The 21,841-nt window shown below is 37.9% G+C and overlaps 1 protein-coding gene across 1 annotated transcript in view; it reads left to right on the top strand.

Moving 5' to 3' along the window:
• The window catches only part of LOC307156318 (serine/threonine-protein kinase Nek4-like), a gene marked incomplete at its 3' end in the record, with an annotated part of 945,281 nt that overhangs the window by 205,000 nt on the left and 718,440 nt on the right, over positions 1 to 21,841 (top strand). Inside the window, exons 2-3 of the mRNA XM_079867609.1 lie at positions 14,899 to 15,116; positions 21,300 to 21,357. Coding sequence (XP_079723735.1) covers positions 21,343 to 21,357 — 15 coding nt within the window. The 5' untranslated portion in view covers positions 14,899 to 15,116; positions 21,300 to 21,342. The remainder of the gene's footprint in view (positions 1 to 14,898; positions 15,117 to 21,299; positions 21,358 to 21,841) is intronic.

Below are 21,841 nucleotides of genomic sequence, written 5' to 3'. Positions count from 1 at the left end.
AAGTTGAAGAAGTAATAAGTGGTCGTTTTTTAAAGGTCAAAATTAAATTTGAGAAAGTCACTATGGTGCTTTTGAATTTATATGCACCTACAAAGGGATTAGAAAGAGTTATTTTCTTTGATAAGGTGGATGCTGTCTTGAAAGATTTAAATCCAGAAGATATGTTATTTTTAGGTGGAGATTTTAATTGTACTGCTAATGATAAGTTAGATAGGAATCATATAGAGCCACATGCTGCTTCTCAGAAAACACTTATACAACTAATTGAAACTCATGATTTATGTGATGTATGGAGAAATATGAATCAAGATGTTAGACAGTATACTTGAGCTCATAGTACTGAACATACTATCTCCTTGGCACGACTTGATAGAATTTATAGTCTTCAACATTAAAGTAATCTTTTTAAATTTTGTAAAATTATTCCAGTGGGGTTTTCTGATCACAGTTTAGTTCTGTGCAGTGTTTCAATGAAGTGTGTGAAGCAGTGGCGGTTCTACATTGAATTACACCCAGACCCCCTTCGAGCGCCAACCAGCCAATGCTGGCTGCCAATATGTCATTTTACTACTTTAGTAAAATAACGTTATGCATCTTTATTTAAGAAATGTTTGATATTTGGACTGGAAACAAGACAAAAATACTAAGTAAGAAAAGCATTTTTTGTAGTGTAATAACTGAACTTGTAACAGTTTTGTTGCAAAGCACAATATTATGGTGAAATTAGATATCGTGTTTGAGTTAAAACCGAATTATTGTTAAGCATAGCAAGAATCATAGCAAAAAGGCTAACAAATAATTATACCCACCAATTAATATTGCCCCTTCATTCATGACATGGATACCGTAATCATACAGAGAAAACATAGTTGCATGCGTTTATCTTTCGCTCGTTTCTAAATTGGGCACCTGATGGCTTTGACCTTCTTGTCCATCTCTTATTTGGCGCTTGACATCGACAATCAACAGATTTCCCCTGATCCCCCCCATACCAACTGTCACTCACGACGAGTCACGACCAGAAGTCAAGACTAAACCAAGTCACCTGGGTGACCAAGTAATCGTTTTGTATTACCTATTTTTATTAGCCATTCAGACCATTCAGAAAAACAAAACTGTGCAGGAAATATAGAGGCCTGTATTTATAATAGTATGAATGAAATGTGCGTTATTTGGAAGAAAATCGAGGTGTGACTGACTTAGATAACTATATGGATCCCCCGTCCCGTCAACCTCCCCCCCCCCCCCCCGTCCATTCCATTTGGGAGAGACCCAGAGGTGAACTGTCATCCGCGCCCGCGCCTCCGTGCCCCCTCCTCCTGCCTTCCCCTTTCCCCTTCCCCCTTCCCCCTTCTCAAACAAACAGCTTCTGTGCACGGCATCTTCTCAGCAAGCAGAGGCGCCTGCAGCTGCAGAGGGCGCAAATTTGCCAATTCTCCACACAGTGAAATGATAGATAATAGAAAACCTTTGTTTTTTTTTTTCTGCTCGTGCCGGCGGCGCAAACTGTGACACAAATGGACATTCCCTCAAAAAAAAAATTTAATTTGGAAATGAAAAAAGGTCAAAGTAAAATGATGCATACTTTACACTCAGCTACAGGACACGAACTAACAGAGCCTGCTGACATACGTAGCTGTGCTGTAGAGTTTTTTCAGACCTTTATAAATCTAAAGTCTTTGTGTCTTCCTATATTAGTTCTCTGACCTCTGGAGGCAGGGTGACAAAATGGCGCTGGTAATGGCGACATGCAGCAGCAGTGTGTGAGAGTGGTGTGTAGTCCATTAACCTGTACTGTCTGTCTACGTTATCGTTTTTGGATTGATCTGCAATTTGAACAGTAGGCAACATGACTCACCTGAATTTGACAGGCCTCCTTTTTCTGTTGACGCTGTCATGTCACTTTTTATGTGGACTTCTCGTGTATGGAGAACCTCTCCAGTATAGTCGGGAATTCCTTTTGTTCTTGCACAGCACCAGTGTAGGCACCGTGGACTCTTCCGCAGTTATCCCTGCAGAGATCCTCCGGTTGCCGGACCCTTACACAGTGAACAGGAACAAGGCGCATTGGACTAGGCCGACAGCAAGGAAAAGAGGGAGACGTGGCGGTGTACGCCCGAGGCTCAGGAGACAGGGATATAGGCGGATTCCCCTTCCTACAGTCATCCTCGCTAATGTCCAGTCACTCCGGAATAAAGTTGTCGAGCTTCAGGCAAACGCCAAGTTCCTGGCGGAGTACAGCGGTGCCTGTCTTCTCGCCTTCACATAAATATGGCTTAAGGAGCACGACTTACAGTCCGATCTGGAGATCGATGGCTTCAGAGTTCCCTATCGCTTGAACAGAGATCCTGCAGTGACCGGTAAGTCACTTGGAAGGGGATTGTGTCTGTACGTAAACAATAACTGGTGCAGTACAGTAGTCGTCAGAGAGTCACTGTGTACGGCGGACATTGAACTCCTCTCTTACGTCCCTTTTATCTTCCAAGGGAATTCCCCCAATTATTTGTGACTCTTGTTTATATTCACCCGAAAGCTAACGTGGACAGGGCCACCCAAGCCATGACCAGATCTGTGCAGCGGCTACAGGGGATTGCGCCGGACACACCGATCCTAATTATGGGTGATTTTTATCTTTGATAACCAGGGAAATCTCTCTGTAATTTTTATCAGTATGTCACTTGTCCGACTCGTCACTCAAAATGTCAGGACCTTTGTTTTGGAACGGTTAAGGGGGCTTATAAATCTCTTCCTAGAGCTCCTCTTGGAACATCTGACCATAATGTTGTTTATTTAGTCCCGATGTATAAATCGGTCCTGAAGAGTGCACAAGACGGAACGAAGAATGGTTCCAGTATGGACAGAAAATTCCGTTCATTGTCTTCAGGACTGTTTCACTGACACTGATTGGGATGTGTTTAAAAATGCTTGTCAGGATTTAGATGAACTGACAGAAACTGTGTCTGCCTATATATCCTTTTGTGAGGAAATGATCATCTCCCAAAAATCCATCCTCATTTATCCTAATAACAAACCCTGGGTCTCTAAATCAGTAAAAAGCATAATTAATCAGAGGAACATTAGTTTTAATCAGGGGGATATGGTACAGCACAGGGTACTATCTAAACAGTTGAAGAGGGAACTCAAGCTTGCCAAGCGCGTATATAAAGACAAAGTAGAAAACTTGTACTGGAAATTCACGTCCTGCATGGGAGGGCGTGAAAACTATAATGGGGTTGCAGTCCAAAACGCTTTGCATTACTCAGAATGGAAAAACAGACCTGGACTTTTCCAATGAACTGAACAGATTTTATAATCGTTTTAATGTCCATGATTTTAGTGAGGAGATGTCTGTTTTTAAAAATGTTGATTTAAATTCGGTGAATAATACTGTGCCCATTGATAAATTCATGGTCTTGAAACTCTTTCGTGGTGTAAAAGAAAGGAAAAGTCCAGTTGTCCCTACAGCTGTATAGGGTCCCCTGTATTTGGAATGACTCAATAATTGTTCCTGTGCCTAAGATTCAAACTCCTAAGACCCTCAATGACTTTAGGCCAGTAGCACTTACATCTCTTGTCATGAAAGCTTTTGAAAGGCTAGTGAAGGATGCACTTTTGGACACTGTACAGGATAAGTTAGACCCTTTTCAGTTTGCCTATAGATCGGGCACGGTCCTGTAGTGCAGGATTTTATGGATTGGTGCAAATCCTCCTTTTTAAACATCAATGTGGAAAAAACGAAAGAAATGTGCATCGACTTTAGAAGAAATCACACTGTTATTTCCCCTGTTTTGATGGACAACCAGCCAGTTGAACTAGTGCAGCAGTATAAATGTCTTGGGAATGTAATTGACAGTAAACTGTGCTTTGAGTCCCATGTTGATGCTGTGTGTAAAAAAGCACATCAGCGTATACACTTTCTTCGTAAGCTTCGCAGTTTTAATGTTGACACTGTTTTTATGGAAATGTTTTATTCCTGTTTTATTGAATCAGTTCTCACTTTTTCTTTTATCTGTTGGCACATGTCACTGTCTATTAAACAGAAAAATCGCATGCAAGGTATTGTAAAGATATGCAGCAAAATTGTTGGCACACCCTTAAATGACCTACATGACCTGTATAGGGTCAGATCCCTGAAGAAAGCGAGAGCCATTCTCACTGACCATAGTCATCCCTTTTGGGATGAATTTATGCTGCTGCCATCAGGGCGCAGATACAGTTTGCCGCGATGCAGAACAAACAGATTAAAAAGGTCATTTATCCCGACTGTCATCACCATTGTTAACAATACTCTGTAAATTCATATTTAAAGTATGTTCTTTGGTGGTTATGTTCATTGTTGTTGTTTCATTGTTGTTGTTTGATTGTTTTACTGTGACTGCTGGCTGCAATCTAAATTGCCCCTCTGGGATAATAAAGTTACCTTGAACCTTGAACCTTGAGGGAATGGTGTGCAGATGCTGAGAGTTTCCTTGAAGGACTGCCAAAGGTGGATGGAGAGTCCAATAATGAACTACAACAGACGTTGTCATTACAAGAGCTTTATGCTGCCATGATGAGCTTGGAAAATGGTAAATCTCAGGGAATTGACGGGCTACCTGTTGAGTTTTACAAGGCTCTATGGCCCGTCATAGGAGAAGATCTGCTGACAGGAAAGAGGGCTGTTGCCTCTAAGCTGCAGAAGAGCAGTCTTCACACTGTTACCTAAAAAAGGTGATCTTCAGTGTATCGGAAACTGGCGCCCTGTTTCGCTCTTATGTTCAGAATACAAACTTTTATATAAAAGTTTGGCTACAAGACTTAGTAAAGTTTTAAGCAAATTGTTACATTCAGACCAGTCTTATTGTATTCCCAACAGGTCTATTTTTGATAATATTGCTTTAATTAGAGATGTTTTGGATGCTTCTAAACTCCTGGGAATTAACTCTGGTCTAATTTCTCTTGATCAAGAGAAAGCTTTCGACAGAGTTGAACATTTGTTTTTATGGAAAACTTGGAGGCTTTTGGTTTTAACCATTCTTTTATATCCATGATTAAGGCTGTGTATTGTAACATTGAGAGTGTTCTTATGATTAATGGTGGTTTGTGTGCTCCGTTTAAAGTTGAGAGGGGAGTTAGGCAGGGATGTGCTACAGTATGTCTGGTATGTTGTATTCCCTTGCCATCGAACCTTTACTTCAAAAGTTACAAGCTCATTTAAAAGGTCTGATTTTCCCTGGTTGTAATAATTCTTTACATCTTTCCGCCTATTCTGATGATGTTATTGTTTTTCAAATGGAAAGGAGGATGTTATTAAGTTAGAAAAAAATGTGAATGATTTTAAATGTGTTTCCTCTGCTAAAGTCAACTGGAGGAAAAGTGAAGCTCTGCTAGTGGGAAATTGGAGTGGAGATCTTCCTGCTTTACCTGGAGGATTGATTTGGAAAAGAGGAGGTTTAAAATACCTTGGTGTCTATCTAGGAAATAAAAATTTCTTTAGGAAAAATTGTGAAGGTCTAATTGAGAAAATAAAAGGTTGATTGAATAAATGGAAATGGTTGCTCCCTCAGATATCTTATAGAGGACGTATTCTTATAATTAATAATCTTGTGGCATCTTCATTATGTCGTAAACTTGCTTGTGTGGACCCTCCAAATGGACTCCTTGTAAATATTCAAAGAGAACTGGTGAACTTTTTTTGGGACAAGTATCATTGGACTCCTCAAAGCATTCTGTTTTTGCCCAAAGAAGAAGGAGGTCAAGGTCTGGTTAATCTCGCAAGCAGAAGAGCCACTTTCCGTCTCCAATATTTACAGAAACTTTTAATGGGACCTTATTCTCTTGAATGGAGACCACTGGCTTTAAGCATCTTGAGAAGAGTGGACAATATGGACATAGATTTAACTTTGTTTAATGGATCATTAAAGATTGAATTTTACTGGAATTCCTCCATTTTATCAAAACTTGTTTAAAGTGTGGGGTCTCTTTAAACAGCGGTGGATGGAACCAGCAACTTCTCTTTATTGGTTGTTGGAAGAACCAGTTGTATTTGGAGCTAGATTTGATGCTTCAGGAAAAGATGTTCATGGTCTAACAGATATACTATGTAATAAAAAGCTTTTTAAGCTAAAAAACATTATAAATGAATCAGGATATAATTTACTGAGAGCTGATAAAGTCTCTATCCTTTTAGGAGTTAGATCAGTATGTTTTGCAAAGAAGTTTCTTGACAAACTAACTAAAATTTTAACTGTTGAAGAGAAGACACTTTTAGAAGAGTTTGGTGCAGGGACTTCAATCCCTGATAGTAAAGATCTTTTTCCAGATCTTGAAATTTGCCCTGTAATAGAGGAGTCTTGTCTTAATAGCCCCTTGTTAAAAAGTGGAATTAATGAGTATATTGATTTTTGTACAGTTGAAGGGAAAACATTATATAAATGTATTGTGAAAGCTATCCATCGGCGTAATTTAAGTATTAAAACAGATACAGTATGGAGAAAGAAATTAGGAATCAACTCTGAAACTAAACCTTGGCGAGCACTTTACAAACCACCATTAAAAAAAAAAAAAACTTGGTGATTTGCAATGGAGGATTTTACATGGAGCTATTGCTGTAAATGCCTTTGTGTCTATTTTAAACCCCACTGTAAGTGATAAATGTCCTTTTTGTTTCGAACAAGAGACTATTTTTCATTGTTTTATGGAATGTAATCGACTTAACCCGCTTTTTGATTTATTAAGTGTTTTTTTAGATTCTTTTAATATTTGTTTTTCAAAGCAAGAATATATTTTGGGTTTCTTTTACAGTTCAAAACAAAAGTACAAAGGTCATGTCATTAATTTTATTGTTGGACAAGCAAAATATGCTGTTTATATCACTAGGAGAAATAAGATAGAAGAGAAGCCAGGACAAGATGTTGTATTAGTTTTTCAAAATATGGTCAAATCAAGAATTCTTATTGATTTTAATTTTCATAAATTGATGAACACGAAAAAAGCTTTCGAAATGCAGTGGTGTTGCAATAATGCTCTGTGTTCAGTTGATGATGAAGAAATTGTTTTTGCAAGAGGTTTAAAGTAATTTTTTAATTTTTATTTTACCTTTATTTTATTTTTTTTTAATTTTTTTTTATGTGTGTGTAAATTTGGATAAATGTTAACTAATATTTAAATAAATTGATTGTTAAAATAAAAAAAAAATCTCTCTCTAATTCATCTGATGTGTCCAAACTCTTCAGAAAATACCCCAATCACGGCTATATCCGTAGATGCCAAAAAGGCTAAAAATATGACTAAACCCGACATTTGACGGCCAAAAAGCCCCACTCCACCCTGTCGAATTTGGGCTTTGGTTAGTTTATTATATAGAAATCTTTGACCGGCTGTGATGACTAATGACACGGTTTCCTCATTTTTTACAGTATTAAGAGGAACTCATCAACATTAACCCTAACCCTAGACCCAAACATTATGGGACTTCCTTGGATTACCTGATGTGAGGTGTATAATATCTCTTTAGGCCAAACTGGATAAACATTGGGACGAGATTCTGAGTCGGACTGGATCAAGAACAGAAACTGGCCTCACCATTTCATCCCATTAGCATTATTTCACAATCCTCTGGAGCTAAAATCCAGTCAAATCCAGTGACAATACATTCAAGACATGTTTGGAGCAAAATTCATAAAGTGTGCAGGACATCACATTATAGACAGTCATATGCATCATTGTGGAATAACCCTGAAATATAAAAGCCGGGTGTTTTAGAAACAATGGCAGATTAAAGGGGAAACTGTAATTGGGGATATGGATGAGAATGGACTATTTATGTCATATGTTAAAAAGTATGGTTTATGTTTATGTTTATGTCATATGTCACTCTGAATTGGTGAAAAAATATAATATTGGGGGTCAAGGAAACTTTTGGAAGTATCTGCAGATCAGACATAGCCAAGAAATCAGCAGCCAGCAGCCATATCACCCTGTAGCCCAAGACTGGTTGCCCACTGAAGCTAAGCAGGGCTGAGCCTGGTCAGTACCTGGATGGAAGACCTTCTGAGAAAACCAGGTTGCTGCTGGAAGAGGTGTTAGTGAGGCCAGCAGGGGGCGCTCACCCTGTGGTCTGTCTGGGTCCTAACACCCCAGTGTAGTGATGGGGACACTATACTGTCAATGAGCACCGTCCTTCGGATGAGACGTTAAACCGAGGTCCTGACTCTCTGTGGTCATTAAAAATCCCAGGATGTCCTTCGAAAAAGAGTAGGGGTGTAACCCCGGCATCCTGGCCAAATTTGCCCCTTGGCCTCTGTCCATCATGGCCTCCTAATCATCCCCATATACTGATTGGCTTCATCACTGTCTCCTCTCCACCAATAAGCTGGTGTGTGGTGGGCGTTCTGGCGCAATATGGCTGCCGTCGCATCATCCAAGTGGATGCTGCACATTGGTGGTGGTTGAGGAGATTCCCCCTTTCATGTAAAAAGCGCTTTGAGTAGGCCTGCCTAGAAAAGCGCTATATAAATGTAATGAATTATTATAATTATGATTAAATCTAGACGCACCCTAGTGGCAGCAAAATGTATTTTGCAGCCAGGGTAGTCTAGCAACTCTCCGTTGACTTTCGGAGCTGTAAAAACCTAAATTGGGTCAGGCCAATCACATTGTGTATAGAGTAGGTGGGGCGGGCTTAACATAATGACGACAGAGTTGCGAAACAAAGAATGGCGGCTGCTGGAGAACAGTCTTTCGAATCGGCTTTGGCCGTGACTCTGGAGGACTTGGAGTTAAGCTTTTCTTTGAGAAAAGAGCAAAGAACGGCACTTAAGTCATTCTTAAAAAAGGAAGATGTGTTCGGAGTTTTGCCAGCCAGATTCAAAAGTTGAATCTATCATCTAACGTTATCTCCGCTGTTGGGAAAACGCTCTGGTTGGTTGAAGCACTGTTCTATTGCGTGCAGAGGGAATTTGAAAGACAGCCGTTTATCCAGCCCGTCGGATTGAGCCGTGTCTATTGTCAGTTGCCAGACCTAACATCTTGATGTAGGTCTGGCTTGCCAGGCTAGATTAGACACTGTGTCAAGAACAAATCTAATGCAAGTGATAACCCTGTTTATGCCCATCTTCAGTTGCCATGTTAAGCTCAGGCTGCTTTATGTGTTACAGATCAATGCTCAGTGTGACTGCAGATACATGTAATAACTTGAAAACAATATGGCAGAAGGATTTGGGGATCAATATCCATGATAATGACCAAGTATGTATTTATTATGTCTCTGGGATTTTTTTATTTATTTATTATTATTATTGCAAGAAAAGAAACAGCACTGCATTGAATACATTGACATCACATGAAAAGGAAAGAGAAAATAAAAATACTGAGAAATAACAAATGACACCTCAACCAGAAAAATATCATCATAATTCTTTAGAAACTTCTTGTTCTTATTGTTAATGAGTTTAGGAGATTTTACAACAAGTTCTCAATGACAAAGACATCAAATCTAGGCAACATATTGAGAAATTTGTTTTTGTGAATAAAAAATTTACAATGCAACAGAAAGAAATTAGCATTAACATCAATAGCATAGTCAGTCCAAGGAAAATAAATAAATTAATTATATATATATATATATATATATATATATATATATATTTCAATAAAAAGTTTCATATTATGTTTTATAAACGGAGAAAGATAGCAACGCAAGTTCTCTCAAAGAGATTTAACCTGATTTTAATAGTAGAATAAATAAAGCAAAGTTTATACCTCAACTTTGCAAAATACACATAATGCTCGAAAGATCAACAAAAGTAGAGTTTGTTGGACAGATATTATAAAGATGTCTCTGGGAATAACCACATCAGTGTCCAGAAACGGAGCAGGGCATTCTGGTGTATGACTGCAGTCAATGTTACCTTCATCAAGATGGCAGTGTTTTCACTGTCACAATCTGAGGCTTCCAATCTTTTCCAGAAACAATCAGAGAAAAGCTTCAAAGATTTAAAGGAACCGCATGTAGGACTTGTGGCCAAAACTGGTACTGCAATCACTTTAAAAATACTGTAGAGCGGTGTATCCCCTCCCCCTCCCCCCTGACTCGAGGTTGCCAGATAAGCTGCAGGATTCAGCAGAAACGTAGGCTGCTTCAATGGTCATACAGGTCAACTTGCAGCATGTGTAACTTAGTCCACGATATACTGTATGTGAAGAACGAATGACGAATCATTTTTTCTGAGGTAAAGTTAGGCTTCTGTCTCAATTACGTTTCAAATTGCCATAATGGGCGTGCTAATGTTGTTTTCCTCAGCGTCTCAGCATAATGACAGAGAAACGGGCTCCTATAATACATTGCTAATGTTAGCATATGTCCATGTGAGCTAATGTTACGTTACTTTGCATGAACATGCATAACTTTGTTCAACTGTCATGAATATATGAAATGTCCATTGACATCAAGTACAAGTTAGCCAAGCATAGATGAATCTTACCTGTCCAGGAGAAAATTAGCAATTAATAATCTTCTCCGTTTTCAGCCGTCTCCATCTTTCAAAAGCATCTCCAATACAAATTCTGGTTTTATTTCGGACTTTGTCACGACGAATTTCTGAATTATAACGAGGTCTTTTTGATTTAGTAACGTTAGACATTTTTATCAGACTATAGTTAGGGTAGGTTAGAGCAAAGCTGGCAACCCGGATCCCGAAACACTACTGACTTCGTGATTGGTAGATAGGTGGAGGGAGGCGCATCAGGCCAAAACACAAAATGACAACATCAACAACAGTTAAGGGCTGCAAGTCCACTTTTTAAATGACAATATCCTAGCCATACTACTGTTGTCAGTTATATAAGTATTTGAAATGAACATGATTTCTTAATGTCTAGTGACACATCAGGGCCATTTTATGATTAATTGAAATAGGTTTCTTACATACAGCTCCTTTAAGAGGCTTCAGTTTCAATCCCTACTCAATAGTTTTAGGCCTTTTTGCAAATGTTTCAAGTTTACTGTTTTAGAGACCGTTACTCTTGTTTTTGTAATTGTTTTTATTTAAAAATAGTTTTTAATATTATTATTTTATAACCTAGTTTAAATATAGTTTATCTTAGACTATGAGTTTGTATTGATGTTTTATTGTAATCAGTAAAATCAGTGTCCTTCAGTGAACCTGCAATGATGCTGAAACAGTTAATAACGTCTGTAAGTCTGTTCACTCATTTTGAGTCTGGTTTAAAACATGAACTGTCTCTGTAATGTTTTCGTGTGCGGAAAAAAAGCGGCAATTAAACTAAACTAAACTAGGGAATATACATCTTGAAACATTAGGTGTGTTCGACATCGGCTGCGGCTGGATGCACCCGATCGGCGAGAGTAGCCGCGTGCAGGCGGGGAGGAGCTGCAAACAGAGACATGAAGTCGGACACTTTCTGGTTCCCGTAGTGACCGCTCACGTGGTGTTTGCATACTTTACCACAGCTGCAGTGAAATAAATGCAATATTTGCCAAATAATGCACAGATGTTTCAGACATTTTAATTCAATACTTTATGTAGCCTACTGCTTCATCCAGCGTCTGTTTGAACAAGAATAAAGTTCAACATAAGCTACTATCAATGAAGTGGAGTCTACGTTTTTTAAGCAGTTTTAATTTGATAAACATGACACAATATAACATGACAACAACATGAAAAGAGTGTTCACTGTTATAATAAACTGATTTGAGAGCTTTAGAGGAACTAAAGGTTTTCGAATAAACACGAAACACACGTGATCATTGTCATGCAGTGAATCCGGCCAATGGTGGAACAGCTGTGTCGTCATCAGCCCTCCTGCAGCCCAGTGCAGCCGCTCTTGAGAAGCTGCGCTGGCTGAGTTCTCCGGCTACTCTCGAATCGCTCTCGCGGTACTTTGATGGCATACGTCACAGTCACGTGGCATCGGCGCTGTATCAAGTCGGACAAAATTTCTAACCGGCATGCACTGCTTTAAGTCAGCCGCCGATCGGTCTGCGCAGAGCTGCATGAAGTCGAACAAGCCTATGGCTGCGTTCGAAACCGCATACTTCCCTACTATTTAGTATGGGAAAAAGAGTAGGCGAGCGAAAAAGTATTTACGAATCCAAAAGAGTAAGCGAGAATTACCTGGGTGACGTACTAATTATCGCGAGATTCGGACTTAAGTGCGTTCGAATATGCCTACTTTCCTACTATATAGTAGGCGAAAACAGTACGTGAAGGAAGCAGTACGTTAGAAACATCAGTATTCATAAAAGAGTAGGCGAGAAGTTCCCGGATGGCTTACTCGCTTCCGCCCAGATTTTTGAGTGTTCAACGATGGATACTCTTCTATCCCAGGAGGCCACGCGAGAGGAAACGTCATAAAAAAGAAGAAGAAGGATAGGTCATACTCGAACGTGACGGAAAGGATGACGGACGAGACTCAAATGTGAGTATTACAAATCAAATGATCGCATGTGTTGAACTACTGTACAGTAAACTGTTGAATTGTTGAAGATGTAAAGACGCTATATATTTGTGATTTTGCTGTAAATCACATTTTATTATGTATAGCTAACAGAGAAGCTCCAGTAAGGACACATACGTCTCCAAAGTGGATTTGCATACATTTTAAACCGTATACATCTTAAATACAATTACTAAATGTCTATTTAATATCTGGCAAGAAACTCTTCTATAAGAATTGCAGATTAAATATGAAATAGGCATCTGAGTGATGTATGTGTGCTATTATGTAGAACAAATCTATAAAGTAACTAAACATAAGTTATCTATTTTATTTGTCCATTAGTACTGTTGATAAATTAAGGAACATTTATGTAGGATAAAAAGTTAAAACAACCTCAACATGTAAATGTAGTGTTGAGTTCATAAATCACAGAGGTAACGTGAGTCTGGTCTGGATGTTACAGGGTCAGATGAACAGATGTGTGTTTATCCGGTGGAGAGTGGCTCATGAAGCTGAATGCTGCCATCAAAGGCTTTGTGACATTACAGAAATGAATAACAACAACTATTTAAATATTAAGTTGTAGTTTATTTTAATTATTGTAATTTCAAACAGAGCTATTACAGCACTTTTCTGATTCTTGATTTCTATGCATTTGCTGCACAGCTTTTGTGGAGCAGGACCTGCAAGGGAAGATGATGGTGGCATTTGTGAAAAAAGCGTTTTTGTCTTCTAAATAATACTGAAATCAAATGACATTGTGCGGTTAAAATGACTGCTTTTGTGTTATGCTTGTGTATTTTGTAGGATCTGAAATGTCAGCAGGCTGGTGTGAGCACTGAGGATGAGGAACCCAGAGCTGAATCCTGGTGATGGTGCCATGGACGAGTCCCTCCATCACTCCACCTGCCCTTACGAGTCCCTCCATCACTCCACCGGCCTTTATTGCCTCAGATTGTGAAGCACAACACATCACGCAGCAACCTCAGGCATGAAGGAATGGCTCACCTCTGGCGGTCAGCTGATTCATCAGAATAAAGCTGCAGAATGGGCACCGCTGTGTTGAGATGGCAGAAGGATGTGGGGTTCAGCACCTGTAGTCTACATACATGACTGTAGTTTGAATAAAGCTTTGTTTCATGTGTTGACTTGTATATGCATTTGTTTATTGTGTGATGGTGACTTTGATTCATTCTTTTACAAATTTATTAATATTTCTCATTGTTGTCAGTAAATAAAATACAATTAATTAATGCTTTATTTATTGTTTGAATGAAAATGTAGATATGTTCACTATATACACATCTAGAGTGTATTCATGCATAGCTATTTAATTTCATATGACATACATGAAATTTTGTTTGTTTTATTGAATTATATAATTTACAGTAAAAAGTAATATAATTAATTGATCAGCACTTATCGTTGTTATTATTGTATGTTTTGGGCTGGGATAGCAATGCAATTCATTCTGGGGTAATATTAATTTTTAATAATGATACTTAAATATTTCGAGTATAAAATCAACAGTTTTCTCCAAAGGTGAATCTCCCTTTGTGCAGACATTACAAACGCTGAGGAAAACCGTTCTAGGTAGGGCTGTCGAGTAAATGTGAGGTAAATGTATGTATGTATGTATTTTTATATATATATATCATGGGTTTGCAAACATATTATGAGATTTTATACACAGGAAAAAACCTATAAGGTTGAATATCAATATATATATTCTTAAATAATTAATTATATAATACATTTTAAAAAAAATGCATTTTCTGTTATTTATAGGCCTGAGGGATGAAACGAGAGTTAAATTTAACAAGAAAAAGAGGAAAGCAAAGCAGTAAGCCACTTTTGCTTATGGATGAAAATGTTTGGATATAAAATAAAGAAATTAACAACATATTCAAGAGATGACAATTTTGGGATTTCGTAATAAAAATAAATATCGTTAAGGATAAAACGGTGGGTCACATTAGTAGGGTTAAATATAAGAACTTAAATCAACCCTAAATGTACTCACACAATAAATGGGCAGCAGTTTCTTCAAAAAGACCACAAAATGAGCAAGTTTAATCAATATCATGATATTTACAGACAGATGAATTAAACGTGTCGTTCAAATCTTTTAAGTTGTTGCGCTTGTGATAACGCGTCGTAGGTCACATGATAACGTCAACATGGCAGATGTCCGGCTCGCATTCATACTCAACGAGATCTGGCTATAAAGTACCTACTCTTTTAGCGCTCGTTAAGTAAGTACTCATTGAAATTAAGTACCTACTCATTGAGTATGCGGTTTCGAACGCAGCCCATCATTTTCATGTGTATTTTGTTCTTCCGGCTGTATGATCTGTTCTTCCTCTTTTGAGGCGGGACTCAGAGACGGGAGACAGAAGAAGAAGGGCGGAGCATTGAAAGTTCGCTGTTGCTTAATGTTTTGATTAATTTTCAAAGATTTAGACCTTGTTTGCCTTTTATTTATTTTACGAAAATGGTTTAAAACGAAATTGAATATATCAGTTCCGTATGTTAAGTATAATTTAGTTTCTATCGTCGCGTTTTAAAACTCAGTTTCTCCGTTTCAACTCGTGGACTTCAAGCTCGAGCTTCGTCAGTTTCATTTTTCATGAGGACGCAAAATACAGAAGAGCTTCGATCAAGACTGCAACCAGGTTAGTCTAGTGTAATGAGTTAATAGTGTAGGCTACAGTTTGCAATAACTGTGTATTTGAGATTGAATTTGCGAGGATTATGTAATGACGCACCAAACCTGACAAAAACGAAACCGAAACCAAATAGCCTACTCTTGATGTTTATAATACTTTTTTTTTTTTTTTTTTTTTTTTTTTTTTTTTTGTAATAGAAATAAGCGTGAGCTCGTGATTAGGCTATATGATTAGACTCTAAATATAATTTTTAGTCAGAGCCCTTTGTAGAGAAACTTGACTATATAGGCATTTTTATTATTATTATTATTATTTTTTTTTTTTTTTTTTGCTTGTGCCTGTTTTGTGTTATGTTATTATGTTATACTTTCTAAAAACAGTCACAAACGACGCCATTTTTATCATGAAACTCAAACCATAAATGTTGTTTTGATGTGATTTAATGTGGCGCGTGACAGAGCAAATCTTCCTGTTTATTGCTGAATGCAGATCTCTGCAACGATCAGACAAAGTTATCGCATAAAAAGAGTAGAGTAGGCTACTCAACAACTCTTAGGAATAGAAACACACTAGGCTACTTATCATTAGAAAGCCCAGACTTTGACTTTGTTTGAAACGTGTTTGTTTTCGGTGTTAACATTACAATCTGTTAGTGGCCCAGATATTACTGACCCGTTTCCACAGAGATATTTGATTGGTCTGTTGAGACTAAAGTGTGTACTAGCGCAATGACGTCATTGATATCAAATACGTAGTTGACGTTTTTAACAACACGCATTACTTCATCTTTTTTTTATCCTGTGAAGCTTTACTTAAAAAGATGTTTCCTGATATTGACACTTTAGGTTATTTTTGTGGTGCTGAACACGAATCTATTTCTCATCTCTTCTGGGAATATAAGTCTGTTCTGGAAGGATTTCTGTAGGCTATCTTTGTTCGCACATTTTCATCCCAGAGTTTTTCTTTGTTATACAAAGATGTTCTATTTGGTCAACACAACTTTGATAAAGATGAAAGATGTAAAGGACCAATATTTTTTTGATAAACCTATTTATTTTTCTAGCGAAATTTTTTTTATACAAATGTACATTTCAGGATGCTAAGCCCTACTTATTTATTTTTTGTAAGGAACTTAAATCCTACCTGGACACTCTCAGTACATCCAGCAATTCCAAAGCCCTTAAAACTGTCTCACTGTGTCATTTGCATGATGTTCTCCTGACTATATAATCTGTAGCTGTACTCGCAATTGTATTTACCCCATTGATTTTCTATGTTCTTAGCAATAAAAAAAAAAAAAAAAAGATTTTAACAACATGTACGCATGCGCTGTAGTAGGCCTAGGTATCGATTACATTGTTAAAGTTTAAACACGCACGGGCACGATTACCTATATTATCCACAAATATTGTTTTATAAAATCTGTTTGACATATTCCATTATAATGGTGATAGTGGATGAATTTAAACATTAAAGCTTTTACATTATGGCCCATAACATGTTTTTCTCCTGGCAGCTTCAAAGATTTGCAATACTGGATATGAATTTTGTAGCCTATTTTATCTCCAATGACACTGCCCAAATTAGTGCTAAGATCATCCATTATAGTATTAATGTAATCCATAAGATTACACACACTGTAACATGATAGATATGCATTAGTTAGGATAGCCATCACTCTGACAGAGTTAGTTGAGTTAGTTGAGTCTGTTTTTATCCATGTAATTTCCCATAGACTTATTGCTATTCCATTCCGTTCACATGACTAATAACGCGGCACGCTTCAGTCAAGTCAAATAAATGTTTATACATAGTTGTATTTCATTTAGTCTAAAACACTCAAAACAACACCGGAGATCATAAGTTTAACTGTGGGCTATACACTCAATTACACTCAATCTCAATAAAATATTTAGAAGGAAAAATTCTGCCTAGATAGAGATTGCCTCTCTGGATAATGGCATAGCGATATTGTTCATTCAATGTAGTAGGCTAATTAATAAGATATAGCCTATAGTTTGTTATCAACTTATAATAATTATTTGTAGAGCAATCAATACTCTATAATCAATGGTCTATTGACAATAAACTGGACTGGGCTAAGGACACTCAAGCCCTCTATAGGAAGAGTCTCTGTTTTCTGAGGAGGCTGAGGTCCTTCAACATTTGCAGGGCGATGCTGAGGATGTTTCATGAGTCTGTGGTGGCCAGTGCTATCCTGTTTGCTGTTGCATGCTGGGGCAGCCGGCTGAGGGTAGCAGACGCTAACAGACTCAACAAACTGATCCGTATGGCTAGCAACGTTGTGGTGGTTGAGCTCGACTCTGTCGGTGGTGTCAGAGAGGAGGATGTTGTCCAAACTACATGTCATCTTGGACAATATCTCGCACCCACTCCATGATGTGCTGCTCAAACACAGGAGCTCTTTCTGTGCAAGACTTATTCTTCTGAAATGCACCACAGAGTGTCAGGAAGTCATTTCTGCATGTGGCCATCAAGCTTTATAACTCCTCACTCTAAGGCTACGTTCACACTGCAGGGCTTAATGCTCAATTCCGATTTTTTGAAAAAATTCGATTTTTTTGCAAGGCCGTTCACATTTCCAATTAAATGCGACCTTTTGTGATCTCCTGTGTGAACGTGAAATGACCCAGAAGTGACCCGCATGCGCAGAAGAGTACTCAACGGTCAACGACGTCACTTGTTGTTTGCGGAAGTAGCTAAACTTGAACTAACTGTGATTCCCTCACACACACACACACACGAGCGCGCGCACGCCGCGCAGCGACCGTTACACAAGAGCCAGACAGCAGCCGCTGACCTAATATCAGATTCAGCACAAATAAGTTAACATAACGTGTATATATAATGGCCGTGGGCTTTTATTTATTTATTTTTAATTAACGGGCTCGTCGAGGTCGACCCGTTCGGCAGATTTACCTCAGCTCGACGAATATGCAGTCCGTTTTCAAACCGACGACTACAGAATTATGACGTTTTTCGCGTATCAATGACGTGCGGGTCGGATACATGCGACCTGGCCGTTCAGACTGAAGTCGCATTTCAAAAGATCGGATATGTATCGGATTTGGGACCACATACCCAAGTGGCCTGGGTCGCATTTGAAAAGATCGGATCTGTGTCGTTCAGACTGTCATGAAAATATCAGATACAGGTCGCATAGGGGCTGAACGGTCTGAACGGCCAGGTCGCATGTATCCGACCCGCACGTCATTGATACGCGAAAAACGGCATAATTCTGCGTTGAAGTAGTCGTCGGTTTGAAAACGGACTGCATATTCGTCGAGCTGAGGTAAATCTGCCGAACGGGTCGACCTCGACGAGCCGGTAAAAAAAAAAAAAAAAAAAAAAAGCCCACGGCCAATATACGTTATGTTAACTTTATTTGTGCTGAATCTGATATTAGATAGGTCAGCGGCTGCTGTCTGACTCTTGTGTAACGGTCGCTGCGTGCGCTCGTGTGTGTGTGTGAGAGTGAGAGAATCACAGTTAGGTTTAGCTACTTCCGCAAACAACAAGTGACGTCGTTGACCGTTGAGTACTCTTCTGCGCATGCGGGTCACTTCTGGGTCATTTCACGTTCACACAGGAGATCACAAAAGGTCGCATTTAATTGGAAATGTGAACGGCCTTGCAAAAAAATCGAATTTTTTCAAAAAATCGGAATTGAGCATTAAGCCCTGCAGTGTGAACGTAGCCTAAGTGCCTGATACACGGACACTTACTTAGTTTTTAAACTGACAATATCTCTGTTTCTGTGCAACATTATCTTTTTAATAATTAATGTGCAATATTCTTTGCTGCTATTTATTATTTCTCTAGTACTTTTTGGTTCACCATTATAATTATAATTCTAAATAATGTAAATGTTCACCATAACAGTGTTTTAATAATGTAAATATTGAACATACCCACATTCCTTATATTTTTCTTTATTTTTTTCCTTATATTTTATATTTATACTTTTATATTATATAGCCTAGGATACTCTTTATTGATCTACTTTTTATTACTATTTCTTTTGCTTATGCTTTGACAGGTGGGCAATTGTGACAAATAATTCCCCCTCGGGGATCAATAAAGTATTTCTGATTATGATGCTATATGAATATAAATGTATTTATTCATTAGAATGTGGATCTATCTGATAAACGGAGAAAGATAACAACTCAAGTTCTCCCAAAGAGATTTAACCTGATTTTAATAGTAGAATAGATGAAGCAAAGTTTCTACCTCAACTTTGTTCGAAAGATCAACAAAAGTAGAGTTTGTTGGATAGATATTATAAAGATGTCTCTAGGAATAACCACATCAGTGTCCAGAAACGGAGCAGTGCATTCTGGTGTATGACTGCAGTCAGTGTTACCTTCATCAAGATGGCAATGTTTTCACTCTCACAATCTGATGCTCTTTTCCCGAAACAATCAGAGAAAAGCTTCAAAGATTAAGTTCTCCATCCCTACTTGCTTTTTTGCAAATGTTTCGATCACATTTACCATTTTAGAGAGCGTTTACTCTTGTTTTTGTAATTGTTTTTTTTTTTTTTTTACTATTTTATTTTATTGTAATCAGTAAAATCAGTGTCCTTCAGTGAACCTGCAATGATGATGAAAAGTTAATAAAGTCAGTAAGTCTGTTCACTCATTTTGAGTCTGGTTTTAGACATGAACTGTGCACTGTGCACTTTTTCGTGTGTGGAAAAGGCATATACATCTTGAAACGTAATTTTCATGTGTATTTTGTTCTGCCAGCTGTTTGATCTGTTCGATCTGTTCTTCCTTTTTAATAACATAACTTTTCAAGAAACAAATGAAAATATAAATGGACACTGAATAAAAGGTCTTATTGAACCTGTGAAAAAATTAACCGCAGAAAAAATTCACGTTCAATTGTTCAATTCAATTGTTTCGTGTCACATGTGATGTGGCTGTAGGTGCGTTCAGTCCTGGGAAGTTTGTATTTACGAGGTAGGAAGTCGTGTTTACGACGGCACTGCGTTCAAGTCACTTTCGTCAGAGTAAGATGGCGGTGTACTCTCTCTTAATTAATCACAAAAATACAGCAATGTTCTTAAACTCTAGTTCTAGAAAATGAAGAAATATGCATCAGGTGTGCTTTGGTTTCTTATGTTTTTAATTAATTTATGACGCCACTGCAAACTTTATTGTTACATATTACATTGTTATATTATAATGCCAACGTATTCTGTGCATGTAATTAGCTTACTTCGCTGTAAATAGAAAAGAACGGCAATATCACTGCTAAATGTATTGTGGTATGCCGCCATGTTTCTCACTGGCACGCCAACAACTCGTGAAGATCTGGGCTTAAAGTCAAGTCAAGTCATCTTCATTTATATAACGCTTTTAACAATGTAGATTGTTCCAAAGCAGCTTTACAGAGATAAGTGTATAATTTAAGGTAACAGAGATTGTTTTGGCTTTATAGCGGTTCTTTAAGTTATTTTCCAGCTAAAGTTAAAGTTTTCCAGTTAAAGAAAATCCCGAGGTTCCTACTGGTATGTACGACATTGTGGTGGCTTTCATGTGTGTTCAACTCGTCACTATAATCTATATGAGATGACTTGAACTCACCATAAGTGTATATTAGAGTTACTTCCTGTGTTTTCACAGCTGAGGATGGTGTTTGGATGAACACAGAACGTTTTGTTGATTTGTTTTTATGTAGGCTAGTCCAGTGACGTTTAATCAAGAGTTTGTTTGATATCAATAAGAGCTTCTGTATGTCTGACAGAAATGCTGTCGTGAATGCAGCATTTGAAAAAGACAAGAGGCATGAAGTGATATATATATATATATATATATATAGAGAGAGAGAGAGAGAGAGAGAGAGAGAGAGAGAGAGAGAGAGAGAGAGAGAGAGAGAGAGAGAGAGCTTTGTATGGGATACCATTTAAAATATTTTTTATCATAAACAAAAACTGCCCTCCACACAGTGCTATTCTATCCAGTTACATTTTAACACACATTGTGTTAAAAATCTAAGTGTTAAAATACCATCAACACACTCTGTGTGCTCTTTTTACAGTGTATAAACATATATAATTATATTATATATCTAATTGTTTACATACAAATATTGAAATAATTTGTTTATATTTTTTAGTAATGAGTATTTATTTGTAATGAATTATTTTGTGTTTAGTAGATAACTGAAGAGTTGTGGAGATCTTCTGTGAGGAGGAAACAAGATGGAAGAAAACCCTGTGAGTTAAAACTTGATGTTTTATTAACAAGGTTCAGGAGGAACACGTTCTAGTGATCAAACAATGAAGTCATTCCAACCAGCTGTCAGCAATCAGTAATCAACAGGTCCACTCAATCAGCATGATTAAAGGCCTTTAAATACACACAGTCGCCATATTCCTCGACAGTTTTCAGCATCCCTCCACCACCCCATCTCCTCACACTTGCCTGGTTATCTTTCTAACCAAGAGATACGGGGGGAGTACTCTGGGTAGTGATGGCAAAATGAGGCTTCCTGAACCTCTGAGACCTCGCAGCCCATTGCTTCAGCCAAAGGTTCATTACTCGAAGCTTCATTCAGCATTGCTCACTAGTGACACCTAGCTACTGTGCAAAGAAACAGCAGACAAATTAATTCATTCTGAACCAGTGTCGCGCCCTCCCTCCCTCATTTAAAAAAAATCTTTTTTTTATACAAATGAGGACACTGATGCTTCTGTTGAG

Source organism: Squalius cephalus, assembly GCF_949319135.1.
Source record: "Squalius cephalus genome assembly, chromosome: 3".
Lineage (NCBI taxonomy): Eukaryota > Metazoa > Chordata > Actinopteri > Cypriniformes > Leuciscidae > Squalius > Squalius cephalus.
The sequence above is the reverse complement of the archived record's forward strand: the minus strand, read 5'-3'. Positions and strand labels throughout refer to the sequence as shown.